Source organism: Phasianus colchicus, chromosome 1, assembly GCF_987193195.1.
Source record: "Phasianus colchicus chromosome 1, bPhaCol1.hap1.1, whole genome shotgun sequence".
Lineage (NCBI taxonomy): Eukaryota > Metazoa > Chordata > Aves > Galliformes > Phasianidae > Phasianus > Phasianus colchicus.
In genome coordinates this window covers 14,727,379-14,751,872 of record NC_143436.1, presented here as the reverse complement: position 1 = coordinate 14,751,872, position 24,494 = coordinate 14,727,379, and the positions used below count along the sequence as shown (strand labels likewise).

The following is a 24,494-nucleotide window of genomic DNA, read 5'->3' as shown; positions in this document are numbered from 1 at the left end:
GGACTGTGGCAGAGACTGAAAAATGTGCAGCCGATGCTCAGAGCAGCAGCAACGTGGTGTGTCTTCAGCTTGTAGGTCACTGAGATCAGCTTAAAGCTGGAAGGAGTTTGTTTTCTCTGTCTAGCAAGTGAATTTAAGTCAGAGCTGTGTTCAGACTTGCTGACCTGCTTCCTTAGAAACAAGTAGCGCACTATTTTATAGGCTTGTTTTTTTAATTTCTTTTCTACCATCATCCCACTGCTTATACTGCTTTCTTGTTTATTATTAGCTAATGTTCACAGAGCTTAAAACAAAGAAGGCCAGCTATATAAATATATGGAGAGATAGAAGGTCAATGAGTAGTGTAAGTGGAAAGCTCACAACTGCCGATAGAAAACTGCATTTCAGAAATTCACCCTTGCAGCCTACATAGGTGGGGGTTGGCCTCTTCTCCCATGTAAGTAGCAACAGGACAGGAGGGAATAACCTCAAGTTGCATTAGGGGAAGTTGAGGTTGGCTATTAGGATACATTTCTTCTCTGAGTGCTCAGGGGCTGGAACAGGCTGCCCAGGGAAGTGGTGGAGTGACTGTCCCTGGAGGTGTTCAAGAAACGCTTGGGTTAGTGGGAAAATACTGGTGATAGATGGAGAGTTGGAATAGATGATCTTGGAGGTCTTTTCCAACCTTGGTTTGATTCTGCATGCCAACAATTGAAAATTTCTTCATTTGAAAGATACTTCTAATGAGAAAGCAAGAACATTTTGGCAGTGCTGATCTCTCAAGGGATTGTACATTGGAGAGTGTACATGAAAGAAGATGGCATTCAACAGTGAACAGAATGCTATGCATGTATGCAGTTGCTATTCAGCATAGTGACCTTCTCCCCTACTCTTTACCTATTTCTGGATCTACATATGAAATTAAAAAATCTGAAACTAAAACACTGTGTTTTCCATAATTTTTACTCGATTAAGTTTTGGTTTTACAGTGGCTTGATTGCGCTGTAATTTTACAGTCTTAAACAATTCCACAGAGGAAGTAGGTTGACAGAGTAATAATGGCACTGGGCTTCTAAATGCACTGGAAGTGTATTGTTCATGTTTACACCTAAGATAATTTATAATGATAGAAATTCTCTTTTTCATAATCATTGATAATACTTCATTAGTGAACTGTTATGTTTTGTTTTTTTTTTTTAAACTGTGGGTAAATTGTGTTAAATGATACAGTACATACTTACACTGGATGGTGTTGTCATGGCATTGATGGAGATGCATATTGCTTGTAATTTCTTTCAGTCAAGATTTTAATAGAGATGTAGTTTTAAATAGTAACCAATAAGGATTTCTTTTAAGGAGCGTCCATTTATAGAACTCAGCTGTCGAAGGTTGACTGTAGCATTAGGCTTAAGTTTAATCTCCTACATACTATAATTTGCAGGGCTGAGTTTAGTGCCTTGTTCTCCCAACTGCTGCACTTGTGGAGGGATGGGGGTGCGACAGTGAGGGAGATGGGAAAGGTACGGTGAAAATGTGCAGTCATAGACTGTAAAAACCTGCCAAAATTAAAAGCAGAGCTATTTGGGCTGAAGTTTTCCATAGTATGTTTTTCCTGGGCTGTAGAAAGTGGATGTCTTCCATCTTAGAGAAGGAATGTGTTGGTAGTGTTTGTTTCTCTTACAGCAAAAAATCAACCAGACTCCACAGTCCTATTCCTAGGTAAAGTTCAAACTGAGAACTTTTTGAATTCACTGTTCAGAAGTGTTTTGGTGAGCTAAATATAAGTAAGAATAAGTCTATTTTATATCACATTATGTTGCACATTTCAGAAGGTACATTTGATGTGGAATCTGGGTTTGCCAAAGGCCCAGACAGAAAATCATTGCTTCTTCAGCATTCAGCGTATTCTGAAGTCTGGAGAGCAAGGCTCCTGTCTGTTGCTCTCTGTTGATCCAGCCCATGATCAGACGAGGAAGATGTGGTGGGTTTATTTGGGTGGGGTTGTTTTTTGAAAGTTGACGCATTCAGATGTGTTTTTGTGTTACAGAAGGTAATTAGCATCTGGATTAGTCACAACCCAGTGGCGTTCCGTTTCAGTTCTGTAGAAGCCTTGTCTGTGTAAAGCCTGCCCGATGACAATGACTTCCAGCAGTTCTCTGACCATTTTTGGTCTAGTTAGTTTTCCAACTGTTACATGTAATTTCTCATATGCTAACATGAGGAATTTCTTGCAAAGCAGGCTCTGGGCCTGGCAGGAGGCCAGGGCATCCCAGTCATAGTGCAGGCCCTTATGACTGCCCAGGTTGGGTTGCCTCAGTTCGTCCCATTGTAACCAGCTTGTTACACTGTAAAACTGTGGTACCTGACTGGTGACACATCTGTTCCAAACATTCTGTTTGCATGCATAAAACGCTGTACTTAAAATTCTCATCATTTCAGCTATAACTGAAGCTCTTCTGAGTGTTTCCCATTTCCCAGTCCTGCAGTGATTCATATAATTATCTTAACAGTTGAATGTTATTCTATTTAACTAGTGGTATTAATGTAAATTAATGTTGTCATATTAAAATCTAAAAATATTGAATTAGGCATTCTAAAATATATTTTATCATTACAGATAGATTAAAAGTTCGGTAGGATTCAATTTCTAAAATAGAACTGTTGTATTCATCTGGATAGAGTAATTAATCAGATTTTACAGGACATAATAAGAACTAATAGATGAAGGGCACTTATTCACCTCACTAGATGCGTATTTTGAGTAGAATTTATTTTCAAATGCCTGATTTAGCTTCCTGCTCCAAAATCTACCAATTGTTAAGACTCAGAAATAAAATCTAGGAAATCTGCCTCACTATTTATGTTTGTCAGACTACTGATGCTGCTAATGGGAAACATTTTCTTTGACTAGCGTTATGGGAAATAGTAGATTTTTTTTTTTTTTTTGATAGATTTCCTGTTTCTAAGAAAATAATCTTTTATCATGCTTAGTGTCTGCTCTGTATCTAGTGAAGTATAACTAATACCATACTTACATAAAGCACCAACCATTGCATATGAAAAGTATGTTTAAGGCTAGTCTTAGTCTATCATTATTTTGTACTACTGCTTCCATTTTATTCCCAGTGAATAAATAATGTGTTATGCAGAGTTATTCTTTTCATGAGTACATCGTCAGTGTTGTGAATTAGTAATTATGCAATTAGAAAATTTTATTTTAATGTTGTTTTAGAGGCTTGAGATTACTGACTGAAAACTGCTTAATTTTTTAATTCGGTTTGTTAGAAGAAGGATTGGCAGGGAAGTGTCTCATTTTTCCTTTTACCTCAAAATACTGAAGATCTGTGCAAGCTGAAATGTGGGCCAGTAACTGGCCGGCAAAACGGAAAAGGTCTGTGTAGATTATACTTGTTCAGACTGATTTAGTTTGTGCTTGGTGATCAGACTGTATGAAAGATGCAGTCTGGTATATCCTTGCATGTTCTTTAAGCTTTCTCACCCTGGCAGTACCACTGTGTGTGCTCATTCTGTGACTTTGGGTCACTAGAAGCTGTAAGATAACTGAAAATGGTGCTTTTGAAGTTGATTAGGACAACAAAGAATTAGTTTGCTGTTCAGACCTTTTTGTTACTATGTAATGCCAGATGCATTCAGTAGGAATGCTGAAATGAGCAGTAAAGCTTTTCAGCATTTTTGCATGGGCAGGAAAGGTGTGGTGAGACACTTAAATCTGCAGAGAGCAGCACAGTGCAGGACAGTGTGTTTTCAATCCTAGGGGTTTTTTGTTCTCCATTAACTAAAAACTGGTATGAAGCCATTACAGCCTCGATGCAGGAGTTAGCTGCAATACAACAGAAGATTGTACTCAAATGAAAATAATTCTGTGTGAGTTCAAAAACTGCAGTTTTAGATGAGCGTAGATCGTTTGGGTCTAAATCACTGCATAACAGGACAGCCTTTTGTTGGCTAGCCTGGCCTGCAGCATACCTTTCCATTAGGTGAAAATGCAGCAGAAGTTCTGCAGCAAAAAAAAAATTGAACTTTGAAAAGAAAGGTCTGATGTCTGTCATTGGACTACTGAACAATTTTGTTGACCCATTGCTTTTTGAACTTAATGGAAATTTAACAGCTATGGTCTTGCAGAGAGGATTCTCAAAATGTAGCTGTAGACTGTGTGAAGAAATACTTCTCCTTTTGTTTTGAACCTGCTGCCCAGCAGCACACAGTCACTTCCTGTCCACCTTCATTATAAATGTGTATCATAACCCTGCGCTGTCATCGCTTTTCTAGTTTGACAAGTCCACATCTGTTTAATTGTCACTCTAGTAGAGACTGTCTGTGTCCTTGCCACATGTCTTTGTATCTGACTCAGCTCTCCTAAACCATTTGTGAAAGGAGGGAAGCAGTGGTATCGCATACCATATTTCTTAACTAACATTTGACCACTACAGAACACTGAGATGATAATTACAAACCAGTATCTCATTACTCTGTAATAATGATTAAGAGGCCATCATTCTGTATATAAAATTTTTTCTTCTGTGTCTTCCATTTTTTCTGCCATGACACTTCACATTTCTCTGTATTGGATTTCTTTTACTATTTTATGACACTATTCAGCAGCATTAGGTCTTTCTGCAATCTGCTGATTTTTATCTTTAGTTCTCTGAGTAACTATATACTGAAGATCTTGTTATCTGGCTAACCATCTTCTTTTTTGAACTGCTTCTGAGTGTTGAATAGTTCTGGCCCTAATGCAGACCCTTGCTGCATGCCACTGGTGAAACTCTTCAAGAAAACTGACCATCTTCACCCTCTTCTTGCCTAGTAGGTAGTTAGCTAGCCTTCGTGGGATGGGGCTGGAGTCTTCCTTCCAATTCAGTGGCAGCTACCTTTGCTCTAAGAAACATCAATACAGTTTAATTTCACTTGGAAATTTAAGTAGACAGCATTTATTGGATTTCTCATGTCTACATGTTCATTTATGCCTTCCAGAACATCTGTGACTCATAATGTTTTCCCAGTATATCATACTCATCCATTTGTTTACTGATTTGGTTCCTTCATATAGTTTCTACCACTCTGACCTGGGTTCATTTCTGACTTGCTGCTGTTCACTTATCTGTGCTGTCCCAAAAGTGATGTTATCTTTTGAACTTCAATACAAGGGGCTTTTTAGTGAGAGGCTCTGCTTGCAGGTTGGAAGCTCAATAACTGCGTTTGAGAGTTCTGGGAGCTCCTGGACAAATGGGATTGGTTTGTGCTTGCCAGCCTGCTTTGCAGCCACTCTGTCAGTCATTTAGTTAAAGATGAAATCTCAGCATTACTGTTGTATTCCATAAAACAACCCTGAACCTTCTGAGCCACTGAAGTCTATTGCCAGGACTAGAAAACAAGCAAATTTTATTTTTGTATGTATTTGTGCATGCATACATTTCTGTGTACGTATTTATATACTAACTGAAGCTGTTGCACCCTGATGCAACAGTAGCCTTAATTCTGGAATAACTACTAGGGAGCAATTTATTGTCGCTGCCTGCATAAATGAGATGGAAAAAATGGAGCTCACTGAAGAAGAAAACGCTGGTCTTTCATGTTAAGGAAGTGGCTTGAATATTACTAATTTTCCTCTCCTTTCAATGAGAATTTCATGCTGGTAGAGGCAAAGTGTTCCATTTGGCTTGAGTTGAAATCTCTTTTACAAGACTGAAGTAAAAATGGAGGAAATGAAGGGAATAGGTTTACAAAATGATTTCTGTTCCTGTACCCGCTAGTTTGGAGATTGGAACAGTTATGTATGATGTGGGACATCCAATTTACCCTTTTTGTCCCAAATCTGAGGGGATCTTAAAGAAAAATAAAGCCAGTTACAGAAAAGAAAAATAAAGCCAGTTATAGAATCCTCAGAGATTTATAAATTGATACTTGGAAAAAAGATCTATAGTAGTATCAACTCTGTATTATTGCATCAGTGATAAGTACTGCCATGTCCTGAATATAAAATAACTTTGAGGACAGTCAGGATGCTCCAACAGCAGTTATCTGTGTTGGGTTTGTTGACAAAGACTCAGCGTTCCCTTACAGTTCATTCTGCATCACTGCAGCACAGCCTGCACCATCACTGCACCATCAGCTGTGGAGATCCATACACTGAGTTGAATATTCTCTTACACGTGACATGATAATACCCCACTTGTCCAGTAATGTTTGTCCTATCAAGGTAAAGAAAAACAATTTAAAAAGAAATAGTTTGTTGTTTTTTTTTTTTAAAAAAAGCTAAAAGCAGAGGAAGGACATACACAAGAATGTAACACACAACCGCAGTGGCACAATCGCATTTCCTCACTTGGATTTCAATAAGTGGTGAAAACTTCATCTAGGGTCTGCCTGTCAGCCTGGGAAGATCTGGAATATTTTAGGCTCTCTTCTCTTCCGTGGCCCATGTCCCTGCTGCTTCAGTCAGTCTTACCTGGCCTGCTGGAGCCAGTCAGGTCAAAACCACCAGTCTGTCTATAATTGGAAAAGGGTGAGAATGAGAGGTCAACAAAAATGCCAAAGCGGAGAATGTATTTAGCAGAGCTTTTTGCTGTGTTTTGTTGTTTCTTAAGGAAACAGGCAGGGAGGTTCCTTGGGATGTTTTTGTATCCAGCCCATGTTGTGTTGACTTTTTCACTTGTATCCAACATCATTTTCACAACATTAAGAAAGAAATTCAGAAATGCTAGCACACACATTTATAGTTTTGAGATCACTACAGTATCTAAGTATCATTCCCCAATTAGGGAGTTCTTGGAAACACATGAAAGCTTCAGAAAGCTTTTATCTTGCAGTTGGCATGGGCCAAACAGTGATCTGCCTGTGCACGATCTGCAGCCATTCCTCCTCGCCACAGACTGGGTCGGGATTTTTGCAACCCTTACAGCAAACCACTGTGGGCAGGCAGGAGCGGACAGAGCTGAGTTGTTACTCGTAACCTCTTTTAAGGATGCCTGGTTGTTGTGATCCCATGAGTGACCCTTTCATTCTTCCTGTGATGAAAAGTCAAAAGGAGAAGTCAGATTTTGGAAGTGCAGTCAGTGAGGTGAAATGCCGTCCTTCCATGCATTTCTGAGGCCTGTGCCACCAAAACCTGGCAAGGTTGTTATCAGTCTCTTCTGCTTTTCCATCAACAGACATGGATTCAAGTTACTCAGTAGCCCATGTGCTAGGATTCTTTTGTTTCCAGTTGCTTATCACATGATGCAGTTACATGAAGAAACAATAAAGTTGTTACCAGCATTTATCCCAGAAGTAATGTTTAAGCAGACAACTTGTTTTGTTTTTGCGTTTTGAACTCACAGTCTGGAAGTGGTAATTTTACTAGATAGTATCAATCAGATAAAATGAAGTTCAAATAACAGATAACTTGAGAATAAAGCATAATGGTTTCATGAGAGCTATAGAAACAAACATATTCCACTCCACTCTTAACACATTCAGCTTGCTGAATGCAAGTCTTCGCTACAGCCATCAGCTATTCACTGAGTAATGTATGCTACTTCATTTTCATTTCGGTTCAGTTCTTGAGGTTTGGTTCCACAGTTCCATTTTATAAAACAAATCTTTCCAGTTTTTAAACTGAATCTTACTTTAATGTCAATTTAGTAGAATTGACTTGCATCTTGTTTTTGTTTCTTAAAGTTTGACATTTAATGTAGGATTAGATTGATTTTCATTTTTTTTCTAGACATACACATCACAAAAGAGAAAACACAAGGCAAGTATTTTATTCAATCTTAAGGGAAAGGTAGAATATTGGAAACTCATGTTTAATGACAAATGGATATACATACACCAGCTACATTGTGAACTGCACAATAACAGTTGAAAAGCAAGTAATACAGGTGACACTTTTGCCTGTTGATGACCAAACAAAACTGTCATCTCTGCTGCTTTATCATATCGCGCCTTTCTTTTGCCAGTTTCCCTTCTCAGCTTCAGCAAATAGCAAATATACTTCACTCCAGCCTTCCCCAATGTGATTTTGAGGAGTCCACCACTGCATATCTTATTTCATTTTGTTTTCCAGTTTAAGAGAAAATCTGCTTGAAAATGCACTGCTGCCTCCTTTTAGATTAATTAACATAATCACCTGAAACTTTCTTATGTGTCGCTCAGCTAACTGAAGGTCTGACTTGGGCATTCTGTGTCTGTAAAGGGAATTGCTTCATAGCAAAGCTCTGCTTAACTCCATTTTGTAAAGCATATTTACGGAGTTATGTGAGATGCAAAGATAGCTTTCTCTTTTTTCTTTTTTTTTTTTTTTACGGTAGATTTTAGAGCAGTAATTTTGTATTCTGCAAAATGCTGTTCAACTTCTGCTCACAAAAAAAAAAACACAAAACAACTCTCATTCAGTTAAGTCATGCAGTATAAGTTATAGGGTATTTCATCCCAAATAATGTTAGTGGCAGTCCAGGCAGCAAAAAGCCGAATGTCTTATTCAGACATATCTACATATCTTCTCTAAAGCTGGATGTACATAATTTCAGTATGGTGTGTTTAATGCATGTGTGCCTGTTCTGCTGGTGGTGTCGGTGATGGTGCTGCTGCCATCTGCACAGCAGCATGTGCAGAAGGAAGCACAGAGTTGTGACAGAGGAAGGGCTTGCAGCCTTGCTTCACTCGCAGAGGAAGCTGCTCACTCCTGGCATTTGTATTGCAGTTCATGCTGAGTTTTTAAGACAGGATTTCTCCCTGCCTGGGCCTGTTTCTTTCTCGTCTTTTCCTTCTTTTGTTAAGCTAGAATTCTTAGTGCATTTCACATAATACACATAATGCATTTACACAGTGCGTTTCAGTGGATGAGACAGCAGCAGCCCTGCCTTATGCTGGTTATACCTGTTAAGCTTTGCTGTTCTTGTTTTTATCATATAATTAAAGCTCTATTTCAGCTGCACTGCACTGATCAGTCACCAGCTGGTCTTTACAGTGTTCCAGTTACCTGGTAGTTTGGAAGAGGTCTGTTTTTTCCTTAAATAATGGCCATCCCTGATCTAACACCCTCCAGGCTGAAGGACAACCATGGGTACACTGCAGGCATGCTGTGTACAACTGGCTCCCTTGGGGCGCCTTCACTCAGCGAGGTTTGGTTTGGTCTGGGAGAAATGGTTTGGGGGATCTGAGTCTGAAAGTGTTCTGCCAAGAACTTTCACGCAGGTTTCCAAAGCACTGACAAAGCTGAGTGGATGCAGCATTAAGCCAGCACTGCTCCTATCCTGCCCAGGGGCTGGAGCCTGCTCAGCTTCATGCCGGGTGGTGCTGTAACAACACCCTGAGACTGCAGCATGAGTTACATTTCTGGTTTGTGTCACCGAAAGGTGGAATCTTTTGGGGAATTCTGAAGCATCGTGTATTTCAGTTGTTTAAAAAATAAAGTGCGCCTATTTACCAAAACTAAACTCCACTTTTCGCTAAGAGCAATATGTTTAATTTAGATCATTTAGAAATATGCATAAGAAGTGTTGCCGGATGAACTTGTAGTAATTAATAACTTGTTTAATTTGAAGAATTACAGTGCTGATTATTGTATGTAGAATCATGCTATGGCTTAAAATACCTTTTTTTTTTCTGTAGATTGCTCTGTCAAATGGAAGAATGTTGAAATATCAAGTATCAGAATTATTGCAAAAAATAAGACTATTTATCGTATAGACTTTCCATATACCGTCACACAGCATGGATGTGGAAATGCAGGCTTACCTGTGTTGAGGTGGGATGTGTCAACGCCCATACATGAGGAAGTCATTCAGTATTTGCTTTACATGAGCAAAAGCAAGCACGATTTTCATGTAATTGCACTGATGCTTACCCTAGAAGAGGAAAGGGTGAGCTGCTGATCTCTTTCACTGCCTCTCATGTTCAGCAGAGGTAGAAGTGCACCCACTCCACTTCCAGAGCAAATATTCACTGGTGGTGGGCTGGGAAGCTATGCGGGCCCTGAGCCGTCCCGCTCAGCCCCAACTTCTGTGGTGTTCTCTGCAGGAAGGGAGTTCTTTCAGAGCTATTGCTCAGCATTCATTTTTTTAAAGATTATTTTGTACTATGTCACTGCAGCCTTCCTGTAAATATGGACCAGACCTCAGGCAAAAGCAGTTTTGAACAGAACGAAATGATACCTTACAATTAAATCACTATTTCCTTTAATTGAGCATCAAAACTCTTTGACTTCTGCCATTCAAACAGATATTCCATTCACATGTTGGGGAAACATTTGGAGGCATATGCAGAATTGTAATTTTCCTGGGGTTATTTTTCTTGGAACTTAATGTTGTTAACTTCCAGCAATGTCTGCAGCTGGCTGCCTAATAAAAATATCTTGCATTCCTAGAAACATTACATTGTACGGATGACCAGAATGACCAAACAATTTTAAAATGCAACCCACATGGTTACATTAAAATATGTTTTCTTTTACTCAGTATGAATCTAAACTAAAAGATTAGCTACAGCAGTGCCTAGTAGTGATTTTATTCATGTGGATTATCCATCCACAGAAGTTCTCCTAGTACTATAGCAGTTCACTTTTGTCACTTTGGGTGCATTCCATCTTATTTCAAAACTACTGTAGGTGTCCTGATTTCTGTAGCTTTAGTGATCTGACCTTCCTTGATGTGTAGAATACTCATGTAGGGTTGCAAGAAATGAAATAACTGATGTTCTTGTGGTACAAATGAATTTTCACGCGTAACAGAGTTACCCTGTCTTTCATACTTTTTTTTTTTTTTCAATGCCAGATTCTTAGTTTTAATGTAGTAAAACTTTGTTCGTTGTAGAACTTCAGTTCAAGGTAGTGACAGTGTTTTGAACCTTGAATTGAATGAAAGGCATGGCTTTTAGTTAGCAAAGAGAACAAATGGGGCACTGATGTATTTCTAATTCATCTTCTATTTGAAGGCGCAAATTAAAAATGTAAAACATTCTGTTGTTTTAAGTTTAGATTTGGGAGAATTTTCAGTGGCAGGGCTGGATTTTTTTGCCATGAAGTAGCTGAGTGTCACAAGCAAGGTACTGATAGTATGACAGCAGTGAGTTGCAAGTCTGGCAAGGTGTGTTGAGTGCAGAAGCGCTGTAGCAAATGGCTGTTAGGTGGCTGTCCCCAGGCATGCTGAGTCGCCCATGAAGCAGCTCTGCAGCAGTCGTTTGTTCCAGGCGCTGTTCTAGAAAATGAAGAAGGCTGTTTGTTACTGATGCATATAGGTAGTAAACAAAGAGCTTGTCTCCTTTTGTGGCCAGTTCTTTACAGACTCCCAATAACATTTCTGAAAATACTGAAGAGGTGCTCGTTCTTAGCACATTTATGCATCCTCTTTACTGGATGAAGCTGTGACGGAAGAGTGCAGGGTGAGCTGCAGCCAGCAGTGTGGTGCGGAGTATCAGAGGTAGAAACCAGACTGTCAAACTTCGTCATCTCTCCAGGATGCTTTCTGTGTTGGTACATCGGCATGCCTGTGACTGGGCCAGGCTGTGGCTTGTTGGGCACCTGACGGGGATCGAATCGCCCTGTGGCATGCTGTGCAGAGGGACAGCACTCTGCTTATCTCATCTGTCTGTCCCTGCTCACACCACCATCTTCCTCATCCACAGTGCTTCTGCAGCTTATCTCACCTTCAGTGAGACTATTCAACTCACTATCAAAAATAGGAGAAAACTGTGCGCTTGGATTTGTTCATGTGGGTTTTTTTTGTTTGTTTGTTCTGTTTTTTTGTGTGTGTGTTTGGTTGGTTGGTTGTTTTTTTTTGGGCCTCACACCTTTCCTCCTTTCGTTTGTTAGTTTTCAGCTTGTTTAGCAAGAAAAGCTGGTGAATAGCAGAGGCAAAGAAAAAGGGAGCGTACGTGATTCAGTGGGAACAACAGCAACAATTATTAAATCAGTGTGGCCTGTCATGTCTAAACTACTGCATTCAGAAGGGAAGAGATAGCAGATTGAATAGGAGTCTCTGCAAATATTTCCTGAACTTACCTAGGGATGCTTTTACTGTATGTTATCTGTGCACTTGTGTTTAGTGAGACTGCACTGAGACAGAAACTGACTCCAGTTTCTCAAAGGCTGGAGATCAGAACAAAATAGGTAAGGAACTTTCTATGTTTTAAATGTTTTTACTATTTTTTTAATCTTAGAATTTTCTATTATCCATTACGTGAGTGGAAAAATACATCTGGAAGGCTGATAGCAGTACATGCAGCCTAAAAACAATGGAAAAAACTTATGTGTAATTCAGGAGTAAATAAATGTAGGAATAATACTTACATTCTTCCCATGCATGCAGGTGACCTGTAAGACACATTTTCTGATTGTACTTTTGTACATAAAAGAAGCACAAGTGTGCTTCTGTATGTTTAGATAAATACACTCTGGTCTATTTTCCACATATCCACAACAAGTAATCAAATACCAGTTTGACAGTTTGAATCAACTTCTTTGTAACTTAGAGTACATTTCTGCAATACTGTCAAAATGTGTATGTCCACACAACATGAAAATAATGGTGTGAATATAAGTTAAATTGCTAGTTCTAATGCAATGCTAAGAGGCTGGCTGAAGCAAAACCTTTATTAGTAGCTCCAATTAAGTCAGTAAGAGATCACAATATTATCTGGAATTCTGGAATCTCTAAAAAGAAAAAAAATGCAACTTTGGAGTGCTCATGAACATTATATAGCATTGCACAGGTGAAGCAACAAAGCTCACTGAATTACAGAATCACAGGGGTTAGAAGGGACCTCAGGAGATCATCAAGCCCAATTCCCTGCTAAAGCAGGTTCCTTACAGTAGGTCACACAGGTGAGTGTCCCAGTAGGTCTTGAACATCTCCATGGAAGGAGACTCCACAACTTCTCTGGACAACCTGTTCCAGTGCTATGTCACCTTTACCATGGAGAAGTTCTTCTGCATATTTGAATGGAACTTGCTATGTTCAAGTTTCAAGCCACTGCTTTTTTTCCTATTGCTACACACCACTGAGAAAAGCCTGGCCTCATGCATTTGCTTCCCACCTCCCTTTAGATATCTATAAACACTAACCAGATCCCCCCCTCAGTCGTCTTTTCCTCAGACTGAACAGACCCAGGTTACTCAGCCTTTCACGACGCTCTTGTTTGCTCTAACTTGTTTGTTAACATTTGAGACTTTTCCCATCTAACACATTGAGGAAGCAATATGCATGCAAGGAAACTCAGGAAAACACTACATTGTCCAGCAGCATTGCTGCCATACGAAATATTATTTCTGTGTATTTTTACTTGTGCATTCACTCCTTATGTATCATTTGACACGAATCTTTTAAAAAATATTCAGAAGCTTTCAGAGTCCTAGCACAGTTGAAAAGGTTGTACAAGAGGAGTGCTGAAGAGTCTGTTGTTTCTGAGGTTGCACAAAGAACTGCAGATTTGAGTTTCAGAGGAGGAGTGTTCATTCCTCTTTGGGTTAGCTTCATCTGTTACTCTAGATTCATGTAAGTGTTATTCCATACCCAGAGTGGTGCTGCTGAGCTCCATGGCACTCGTGAGGTGCCCAAGTGTTGACATCGTCGTTTGTAAGGAACTGAGAGCAAAGACTGGTTTTTGTGTGATTGTACAGTGTTAAGTGTACTTATGTTTTGGGAAGACAATGTGATCATCTCTTGTTATTTCAGCTTGCTTAGACAATTTAGGTTGGAAGTTTTACACCAAGAAATCCTTGTTCAGCTCAAAATGGGGAAAAAAATGCTCTTAATTTTGTTGTTACAATGTTTTATTTCTAATAAAAGAAACTTATCTCTAAAGACCCCCCTCTGGACTACGGCCAAGAAGGAGAAACACAGTAAGAAAGAACTTTCTTAGGAAAGCAGAGAAAGCAAGCTGTCTTTTCTTTTGCTGTTAAAGTACTCAAAGCTGTTTTTAAAATACTCCTTGAATTCCTCCAGAATACCAGGCCTTTCTGGAGGAGCAGCTCTGAAAAGTAGGGACTGCTGAGGCATCAGCCTGATCTGTAAGATAACATAAACATAACTAAATGTCTGTCAAGCAGCACTTGCTAGTCAAGGATTTGTACTTTTTCTTCGTACATTAACAGTTGTTTGATTTGTTTATGAGGATCTGTGATGTATCAGGAGTGTTTTATAGGCTGCAGACATAGCTTTGGTAGATGAGATGGTTGATTTTGTGGAGTTGTCGAGTCAGGATGCTGGGAATTCATAGAAATCTGTTCCCTGCTAAATATGGTTTAGGTAAGATACCTGGTGACAGTTTTTTCCAGGAGTCTGCGCAGATGATCAGCTAGAGCTTTAGGGATTCATCTGAGATGATCTCTGCAGATAAAATCAGGAGAATTTTGGCTTTCCCAAATGTTCTGACCTACACTGCTCTGAACTCATCTTCCCTCCACCAATGCAGAAATATCCATGGCCCTGAAACATTTGAAATTGGGCTTCAGAGTGAGATTAATACGTCATTACAGAAAACCTTCTTGAAACAGTTAATACAGCTGCTGCTTAAATATACGAGCTGGTATTTCAATTCTGTGTTGGGTTTATTTTTTTGCCTGAAGTCAGCTCTGTTGTTTTTGCCAGTGCCGGATTGCTGAAGCTGTAGCCTTGTTTCTAGGTGGAAAAAAAAAGCCTGCATGTTGACCTACCTAGCACTATGAGGAAATAGAATTAATTCTGTCACTATTTTAGGCCCACAGAACTTCAGCAAGAAGCACACATACTCCCAACAGATTGGACTCTTATTTTTTGCATTTCAAAGTTTTAGTCCTATAACACATTGCAGACTCGGCAGTGTCCATGTACTAGGTGCTAAGAAGGGTTCTTATTTTTAAAATTCAGATCCTTCTATTGAAAATTGCTTGGGAATATTCTTCTGTTGCGCAGCATCAAAAAAAAAGTTGCTCCAGGTGGTGCTGGTGTGATGCCCTTTCTGAACAGGGACAAACCCAGCTCCGTCGGTCCAAACCTAGCAGCAGTGAGGTGAGATTTTCTTTTCAAAACAGTCTTAAAAGCACACCAAGGCACTGTTAAATGGGCAGTCTCCTTCATGTTTTTGTGGAGCAGTACTCTTTCCTGAGCCACACTCAGAGTTTCAAAAGTGTAGGCTGCGAAGGAATCACTTTCTCTTGCTCCTTGTTTCTTAGACACTCAGTTAAAGCTTGTGAGATTGTGAGATGAGCACAGTGTGATCTTTAAAAAAATTTTAAAAATCCTTTTTATTATCTACAGTGAATTGTATTTCTCACTCTTGGCTTGTTTTGTTTTCAACCTTCTTAAAGATTCTGGGTTCTGTAGCTAGAACTTCTGCACTAAGATTGTGGAGAAAAAAGTTACATTGCAGTGCTTTGTGAATAACTGAGTACACATCTCGTCTGTCATTAGCAGAACCTGTCTCTCCTAGTGCAGCATTTTATAAAGAAAAATATTTACAGGAAGTTCATCTATAAGGAAAATGTCTGGGGTCTTCATCTAATCTGAAGTTGTTCCCTTACATTTAAAGTAAGAGTTTTAATATTGTTGCTAGATTCCCCTTTTTAGACTGAAAACAATAGTGTTGGTTATCACTTCCTGGAGCACTGGTTCAGGCAGACTCTCGATGGATCACTTAAGGCATTTTATTTTAAGATATGGAAAAGGGACAACCTCCTGGATGTATCTTAAACAAAAGCTAACATCAGCCTTGCTTGCCAGATAGTGCCTTTTTATTTTCAGGTAGTGAAAGCATCATTTTAAATTTACTAGGCTGTTTGTTTGTATGGTTACTACGCATCTTCCCGTTCCCCAAAAAATCAGCATTGGAGGGTTATTTTGTTTTTTTACGTGGGAGTTAACTCTTCCTTAACATTACCAACTGTTAAAATTTAAACATTCAGAACCATGCTGTGACTTGCCATTCAAGATCTGGGGTGTGAATGTTATCACACGATCACGTGAGGCAGCAAGCGCCGCTCCATGCAGCAGTGCTGCTGCATCCCCAGGATTGTCACTGGGTGCTCTGCCAGCTGCCCTGCACACATCCACCGGAGCCACACAAGTAGGTATTAGCAGTATCTGCCTCCCAGCCATAAATGATGCAGTAAGCAACATGACCTGGAAAATTAAGCTTTTAAATTTCTCTCGCCTTTATATGTGCATGTATATATACTTGGATTTTTTTCCAGACGTTACCAAAATGTTAAATGTTTTTACTTAACTATCTATTATGTACTTATATTGGTGTTACTCACCTGTTATTTCCGCACCTATTGCTAGTTTCTTTCCTGCTTATTTATCTTATTAATTTTATTTTGTCTCATTAATCCTCTCTTCTGTGAGGGATGCATAGCCATAGCAAATGCTTCTCATTCAGAAATCCCAGAAGCATGTAGTATTATTGTGCTCAGGTAGGCTCATGCCCCGAGCGCAGTTTGTTGTGAGGTTTGGTTTTTGCTTGTTTGTTTTTACCTCAGGCCTCACACTGAAATTAAATGAGGTGGGGAAAAAACCCACCACCACCGGTTATGCGCCTTCAAAGACGCAGTGGCTCCATTTGCGCTGTCTGGGCTCCGTTTCGGGCCTAGTGGCTCAGGATCTCTCATATCCAGTTCTGCCTTCCGCTCAACTGGAGCTGAGCCAGGAGCCGCAGTGCCCCGCTGAGCAGATCTCTGGGAGCGCTGCTTCTGTCTGCTTGCACTGCCAGCCTCTGCCTCATCAACCAGGTCTCTGGCAGAGGGTTCTGCGAGTAAGAGAGGTGCGGGTAAACGAGGGCTGTCCCCTTGCCACCCCTGGGGACCCTGCAGAGGTGGGAGGATGAGGAACTGGGGTACAAAAGGCTCCAGAGCCATCTCTGAGCTGAACAGGAGGGAACAGAGCTCCACATGTGTGCGAACGTACACGTGCTAAGTCGTAAGACAGCTGTAAGTGCCGTACGGGTTGAGCTTGCGTTTGTCAGTGCGTTTCACATTGGCCACAGCTGTGAGAACAGGTCTGTGTTAAGCTGAGGTCCCGTGCTGCCGTGGAAATTGTGGGCTGCCTTCTGGGTGCAGCTTCTGTGCCGCAGGTAGTTGGGAGCTGGGCTCGGTGAGCCACGGGTTCCCGTCCAACTCGGGGCATTCTGTAATTCTGTACAGTTGACAGCTGTTGAGAAGAACACGGAAATGTTGGCACTTCCTGCGCCAGTTCCGGGCCGTTCGCCGTTCGGGACCTTCCTGGCTGTCAGTGGGAGCACGGAGGCTGAAGAACGCGGCGCAGGCCTTCGGCAGGGAGCATGCGCCGGGCCGCCTGTTTACGGCGCGCTGCCCCGGGCTGCTGCCGCCGGCGGCCGCTCCGCCAGGGGGCGCTCGCGGAGCCGGGCGTGCCCGCAGCGGAGCCGCGCGGGGTGCGGCCGTTCCGCGGCGTGGGGCTGCGAGCCGCGGCTACCCCCGGGCGGCGGCCGCTCCGTCCCCCGGCGCCTCCCGGAGCGGGGCTGCGGGGGTGGGGCTGTGAGGCGGCGTGCCCAAATCGGGAAGTGCCGCCGGCGGGACTTTGGCCCCGGCCTTATCTGCGCCGTGATTTTTTTTTTTTTTTCCAACCGTATCGGCGTAGCGCTGTGCAAATAACGATCGCTCGTGCTGCCTGCGGGATTGGAATCTCACATAGTCTGCGATGTTCGCTTTTGCTCCGGTGCTTCGGAGTCCGAGCGCTGATGCCGAGTTCCAGCGCAGGCCGTGTCGCTGCCCCTCACGGGGGTACAGAGAGACAGAGAAACCTCCGCCAGAGCCGCGTGCAGAGGGCTTACCGGGATTTCGCCCTTTTTCATAGTATGTATTGCTATGGCCTCAGTTTGGCACTGTCACGTTTATTTCACGTGTCTCCGTGTGGCACGGCGCAGTGCAGACTGTGCTGGGTGCTGGCAATAGGCGGTGGCTCAGAAATAACATCACCCGCACCTTGACTTGAACGGTAACGTGACAGTGGTACCAAAGCAGTTTAAACACAGTTGGGAAATTGCCGATTCCTGAGCTAGCAGCTGTCAGCTTCGTAGCGGGCTCCTTTATGTAAATTCCCTAGAGCTTTTTAAATAAAGAGCAGGAGAATTAGGGAGCGTTTGCTTTTGGGGCTTTGATATGGTTTGAATTGTGTAAGTTAAATTAAAAGAAAGTGAATATTTTTGTTCGTATTCTCTAAATATCTCTGGTTTCTCTCAGTTTGGAGTTCAAGGGTTACTTGCAGGCTGTCAGGGCTGTGTGCATGTCTTAGTGTTGGCGTTACCGCTGCTGCTCTGCTGTGCTGTAGTGCGGACTGCAGCTCCATTACTCACTGGGTATCGGTTGCAGCCTTCTGTTATGCGCTCTAATAGGAGAAAATAAGTTTTTAATAGGAGAAAGAAGTTTTCTATCTCCATTACATAATTTATAAGTGATTATAATTGCCCAGACAGGTTGTGGATGCCCCGTCCCTGGAGGTGTCAGGCCAGGCTGGATGGGGCCCTGGGCAGCCTGGTCTGGTATTAAATGTGGAGGTTGGTGGCCCTGCATGTGGCGGGGGAGTTGGAGATTCATGATCCTTGAGGTCCCTTCCAACCCAGGCCATTCTGTGGTGGTGCTGTGGTGATCCATGAAGTCCCTTCCAACCCAGGCCATTCTGTGATTCTGTGCTAACTATCAAGTCTTAAGTGACATTTCTGTGGGTTTTTCCATCGGAAGACAGGATCCTCCTGGCTCACCTGAGGCCAGTGTCAGCCAATGGAGGTGGCATCTGTCCACAGCTATGGAAGTCCATGACTGCCAAATGAGCTTTTTCTGTAGAGCCTGAAATGTTCTGAGGTCTCTGATCAGTATTGCACTGTAGGATGATGAAGCTGTGAAGGGTGTGGAGCACAGGACTCGTGGGGAATGGCTGAGGGAACAGGGATGGTTCAGTCTGGAGAAGAGGAGGCTCAGGGGAAGCCCTGTTGCTCTCTACAACTATCTGAAAGGATATTGTTGTGGTGAGGTAGGGGTCGGGCACTGGTTGCAGGTAACAGCTATAGGAGGAATGGCCTTCGGTTGTGCCAGAGGGAGTTCAGGTTGGATATTCGGAAACATTTCTTCTCAGAAAGACTGATGGGTTGTTGGAACCGAGTTACCAGAAAGAGGGGTAAGAATTGCTTGTAAGATTTGTGACTGGCAGATGGGCATGGAATGGTGAAGCAGAGTGAGGTCCCTGAGCGGGGTGAGCCCAGGTGGCCAGGGACAGCCCCCAGGTGACAGGACAGCAGGGCCCAGCAGTAGCATCTGAGGAGCACTCACTGAAGGACTCGAGGTTAAGTTACGTGGCTTGCCTGCTCTCCATTCCTACACCTAATGCAGTCCCATATTAATATAATTAAAAGGTTGAAAACAAAGGTGAACCAGAAGTGTTTTTAAGAAGAGGTAGAGCAGGTGCAGAAGTTGCTTCTCTTGATTGCAGTACGACTGTGGCAGCATGCATGAAGCCCATTGCCAGCCTCCGTGCATTTCCCTGGGGCCTTCAGGCCATAACATGTCACTGTCCTTTAACATGTGCGTCCTTGGAGGTTCTCCGAAAGCGTTTCACATGCTGCTGATCGTGTCTCTGGCTAGAACTGTTATCCTGTGGCAGGGGGAGCAGTAACAGAGCAGAAAATTTATTTAAGCACACTTTGTGTGTGTGTGCTGGACAGATAAACAGCTGGTTTACCTGGAAGCTACCGACTGAAGTTAGCTGTGGTAGGAGCCCACATGAAAGGGAAATACCTTTGGTGTATTTTCTTAAACCTTGCTGCAGTTGAGACTTTTCAGTGCAGTGGTTTAATGCTGTAGACTTTGCATTTCTGGTCTTTCCTAGTTCATGGCATTTGGCAGCAGGGAGGGGAGGAGCGTTGGTCTTTACCTTCTTACAGTAAATAAGAGGCAAAAACTTCTAAACCTTTTGCTGATATGAGTCATTGAACATTTAGCAAAGTCTGTTGCTCCCAGTTGTTTATCGGTAGTTGAGTCCATTCCTTTCTTGTGGTGCTCTCATCATTAGTAAATACTCCCAAAAAGCACGGTATACCTGCAAATAATGTAGAGCAGGAATCATTTTCCATTGTTGTTATCTGAATGTTACACTATCCAAAATACGTATATTACTTCCTAATCATGAGAATAAGTTTTATGTCCTAAGATAAAACAGTAAAGGACAGTAAACCTTCTGTAACTTCTGCTGCTGTCAGCTTTCAGATGTTGAAATCTAAGGAGATAAAACAACTAAATCTTCCAGAATTCTCTGATGAATAACAATAGACTGAATTTTGGTTTTGAACTGTTGTTTCTCTTGAATTGTTTCTGTTTCATACTTTAAGCAATCTGGCAGATCAAGGCATTTGGTACTAGGGAGAAAGAAGGGAGGGATAATAATGTTTTAGATGTAGGACTCCAGATTCCCAGAAGTGTTACAGCGATGTTCACGGTACCTCTTGTTCTCTGTCTAGTCCTGTACTCCATGACCCTTTGTTTTTTGCTACCATATGAAACTGTTTCAGAAGCTCTGTGCTATACACTGTCGTCTTCAGATCTAAGTAAATCTCTTCCTTAGTATTTAGAGACGAGGTTGATTGCTCAGGCATGGATACTTCTGGTTCATGTGTTAGCCATTGCTGGTTAAATCTGCTATACTGTCTAGCTACCATTTGGCAGACACAGCAATAACTGCTCTGTGATCAATTTGCCAAATAAAGAGTTTAGTTCCTCCTCTGTAATCAGGCTGGAGTCAGCTGATTATAGCTGAGATTTTTCATGCCAATATTCTGCATGTTGTCCTTTCCCTGTCAACTTTGGTCAAGTTGCTTCCACAGCTGGGGGGAAAAAAAAGAGAGATTTTTAAACTCTTCCAATTTCTGCAGTCTAAATACTTCTTGTTACCTCTAAGCAGTAGGGTTTATTTCAGCTGTAGCACTTTGAGGAGGAGGGACAACTTCCAAAAAGATCTAAGAGGGTAAGGCCTCTTTGGACTTTTCTGTCTTCTGACAAGTGGGAGAGGATTCGGCCCTGTAGCATGAGCACAGATTGTCTGGTTCAGAGGAAGCAATTGGCAGGTAGGAAGTCATGTTGCTGGGTTTTTTCCATTTCATTCCACGACTACCTTTTTATTTCACTGTTAATTATACTTTTGGCATTGTGGCCAGGAAAACAGCTTCAATGTGGATTGGTACCATCCATTGCTTTGTTTTTCCTACAGTTAGGAAAGCACTTGTATTTTAACTTTTCCCTCATTGAGAATATTGGGTTTAAATGATCTGGCTGTAAATCATGATCCCAAATGATTTCACAGCTTCATCCCTCTGCACAGAGGCCATCCCAGCTGTGTTAGCGTTTGCTGTGCTGACTGCTGCCTGTTGCTGTGTTGTCACAAGTGTCCTGCGCTCATCTGCACTGCACTCCCCAGCTTCCTGCAGCCCTGATGCAGGCTGGCAGGAATGCATGCAGCCAGCTTTGCCTTGACACTGTGCCTGAACTAGTAAAAATTCTTGGTGCTGGGAGCACAGGACGCTGCAAGGTAGTGGCTTCACCTGGGTGCAAGGTAGTGGCTTCATTTGGAGTCTCTGCCATTTCTGCCAATGTTCTTGCCTTTGGAAATGCCATACAGACAACCAGAACACTTCAGTTCAAATCAATAAGGACTCCAGTCTTTTGCTGGAGAAAAAGGTTTTGTAACATTTCCAGACACACGCCAATCCAGAAGTGTAGGAATCTTTGCACAAAGCTGCATGTAGGCTAATGAGCCCAACTGGAGCTGGTTTGTTTCTGCATCTCTGGTACAGATAATCTGACCACGGGTAATTGAGTGTTGACTCTATAAATAACTCATCTGTACACACTGCAATCCTGCCCTTTAAAATGTTTTCTCTTCTTCCTGTTGGCTCCCAAGCTTACTCCCCTTATAATTGTTTTTTGACTGACCAAAGGCTGCTTTCGCCTCTTGGCAAAGGGTTGTGCTGTTCATTCTTCCCACCTAATGTGACATTGCATCTGGCATGGATGAAGCCAACTTAACCCCTATAGGAAAGTCATCCCAGAATGCTTTACCTGTACTCAGGTGGTTTAAAAAAAAAACAAACAAAACAATTGGTACATGTTCTGTGAGACCTCCTGTGACATTTAAAATCATAGACATGTATCATTCTCTTCCATTCAGGGCAGGGATTGGAAGGTTGGTACATCGTTTATCCAAAGCGTGGCGTTGTAACACATGAAGTTAGTTACAATGAGCAATAGTTTAGACACACATTCAGAAGTAGGACACAAAGTGCATTTAACTGGGATTCTCTTAGGCTGATTTGTATCTCTTTATGTCCTCTTAGGGATGAGTTTCTTCGGTTTACACTGCTAGACATCGTAAATGATACGAGTTGAATTTGAAACCGTCTTTTTTAGGTCTTAACTTGCAAATAAGAGTAGAACTAAAGAGGTTCTGAAGGAAAAGGAGCAGCTACCAAAGTGCCTTTACAGAGACCCCTCTATGGTTTGGGTATGTCTGTAGTATTGTTTGCTTGCAGTTTGCTTCTGTGCAAGGCTGAGGGTTTGGGTGTTTGTAAGTGCAATTGTATGTAGTGAGAGAAACACAAATAAGTGACCTCTCCAGGAATTATTTTGGACTTCCCTTTGGAGGCTGTGAATGTGGGGTTATAACCCATGGATATCCCTGCAGTGTTCTAAAGAACTGGTTTTGTTATTTGTGGCACATAATCAGCCTGAAACATAAGGAGCTGATTTATCTAAAACATTGGGAATGAGAAAATACTCTGCACTGACACTTATCAAGCCTGCTATAAAGGCAGTGTAATACAGAATGAAACTGAAATGCAAGCTCATTAAAATTTCAAAACAAACCTGCAGTTCCCAGTTGGACAGATCTGTTTGGTTAACTTGATTTTCAAAAGCTGTCAGAATATCCGAAGGGGATTCATTTGAGGCTGGGGAATATCCATGAGGAGTGACAAACACAGAAGAACAAGTAAAATTACCATGTAAAAATGTAAACTTGAGTTTCCTGAAAAATAAATATAATAGCAACAAGGCTCATCCAATTACACTGATTTTTCCCTCAGAATTTTTAACTCCCTACCAGTATGGCATTAAAGATGCATAGTTTCAGTGATTCTTTGAAAATCAGCAACTATAAAGAGACACATTCATTAACATGCCCCCAGAGAACAGCATTTGGTGTGGCAGCAGCACTTGTGCTCTGGCAGTTGTTGCATGGGTGCCTCTACACCAGGCATTGCTCAGACTGCCTCGCAGGAGCAGGGGGAACACAAAGGACGCTAGAAATGGGGTGAGATGGCAGCAGTGCTGCAGGGCAAGGCAGCTCAGGGCGATCGAGGTGTAGAGAAAAAAGCCACGGAATTTTAGAAAAACACTTTTCACTATTTTTCTGCTAATGGAACAGCTTGCTGTTAGTACAGAGAGAAAATATATATGTACGTTGTATCATGAAAATGCTGGTTTGGGATTCCAAAAGCCAAAACATTTAAGTAGTAAATTACATCCAAGCACTGCAAGGCTGTTATTCGCAGCTAATTCAGTAGTGCTACCACTTCTGTACGTGATTATTCTAAGGAACACTGAAATAAGTTATCTGGTTATTGAGTAAACTCTGGCATGATACTGTGCATATAAACCAATCATGAACATATGTCTCCTAAGGATGATAAGTTGTTTCCTCTGAGTTATATAGTACAGTAGTGTTGTTGGGTTTTTTTGCCAGAGTCCTGAAATATATGTATGCTGCTTAGACACGGCCCATCTTGCTGTAATGTTTGCTTTACTCTTTTATCTGTACAGCAGTTGTTTTTAGCTACTTGAAATCTGACTCTGACTGTTAGTAGTATCTGTAATGTGGTTAGTACCGTTAGCTCAGTTACCTGAAAAGCTGTTGTGATTGCATTCAGCATTGTGGGAGGAGCTGAATACCATTCATCCCATTAGTTTTGATCTGAGTATGGAGAAAATATGACATCTAGTGCTGAGCTCACTGTGGAGTCCTGCCAGCCACCTCATTTGTCCATCCTTAGATTCTCTTAGCTCTGAAAAGAAATGCTGTTCTGTTTAGATTAAGTAAATCATTGAATACCCTTTTTTCTCTAATAGTCCTATTGTAGATAAGGGGAAACATCCGATGAGTTCCTAAAGTGTTAATATATCTAAATTACTTTATTTTGTAAATTTCATTGAAGATGGAGATTGAGATGCAGTGACATATTTTACCTGAGAAATACATGTAAATAAATAAGATGACCCTTGATGGGAAGGATCTGCCCCAGGGGGCTGGTCATACCAAATTTCCCACTATTTCCAGCAGTGTGTTTGGAGCAAAATGATTTAAGTCCTGTGCTTCAGGGAGGGAATAGATGAGTCGCTTTTGAATTTGTGTATCTAATAAACTAGACCGCTGCCGCTCATGTTTTATTTCAGTGCTAAACATAATACTATGTCCAACAAATAAACAAACAAATTAAAGATTTCTCTTCACATGCAGCCACGAAATCACCCGTAGAATTCCTGCTTG

General features: G+C 41.6%; 1 protein-coding gene across 3 annotated transcripts in view; it reads left to right on the top strand.

Moving 5' to 3' along the window:
* The window catches only part of ATXN7L1 (ataxin 7 like 1), a 108,738-nt gene that overhangs the window by 45,687 nt on the left and 38,557 nt on the right, over positions 1-24,494 (top strand). Inside the window, exon 1 of one of the 3 annotated variants that reach the window (XM_090135866.1) lies at positions 17,395-17,764. The exons of the other annotated variants lie outside the window; for them this stretch is intronic. Coding sequence (XP_089991992.1) covers positions 17,650-17,764 — 115 coding nt within the window. The 5' untranslated portion in view covers positions 17,395-17,649. Of the gene's footprint in view, positions 1-17,394; positions 17,765-24,494 lie in introns of those variants that run through there. 3 annotated transcript variants of the gene reach the window in all.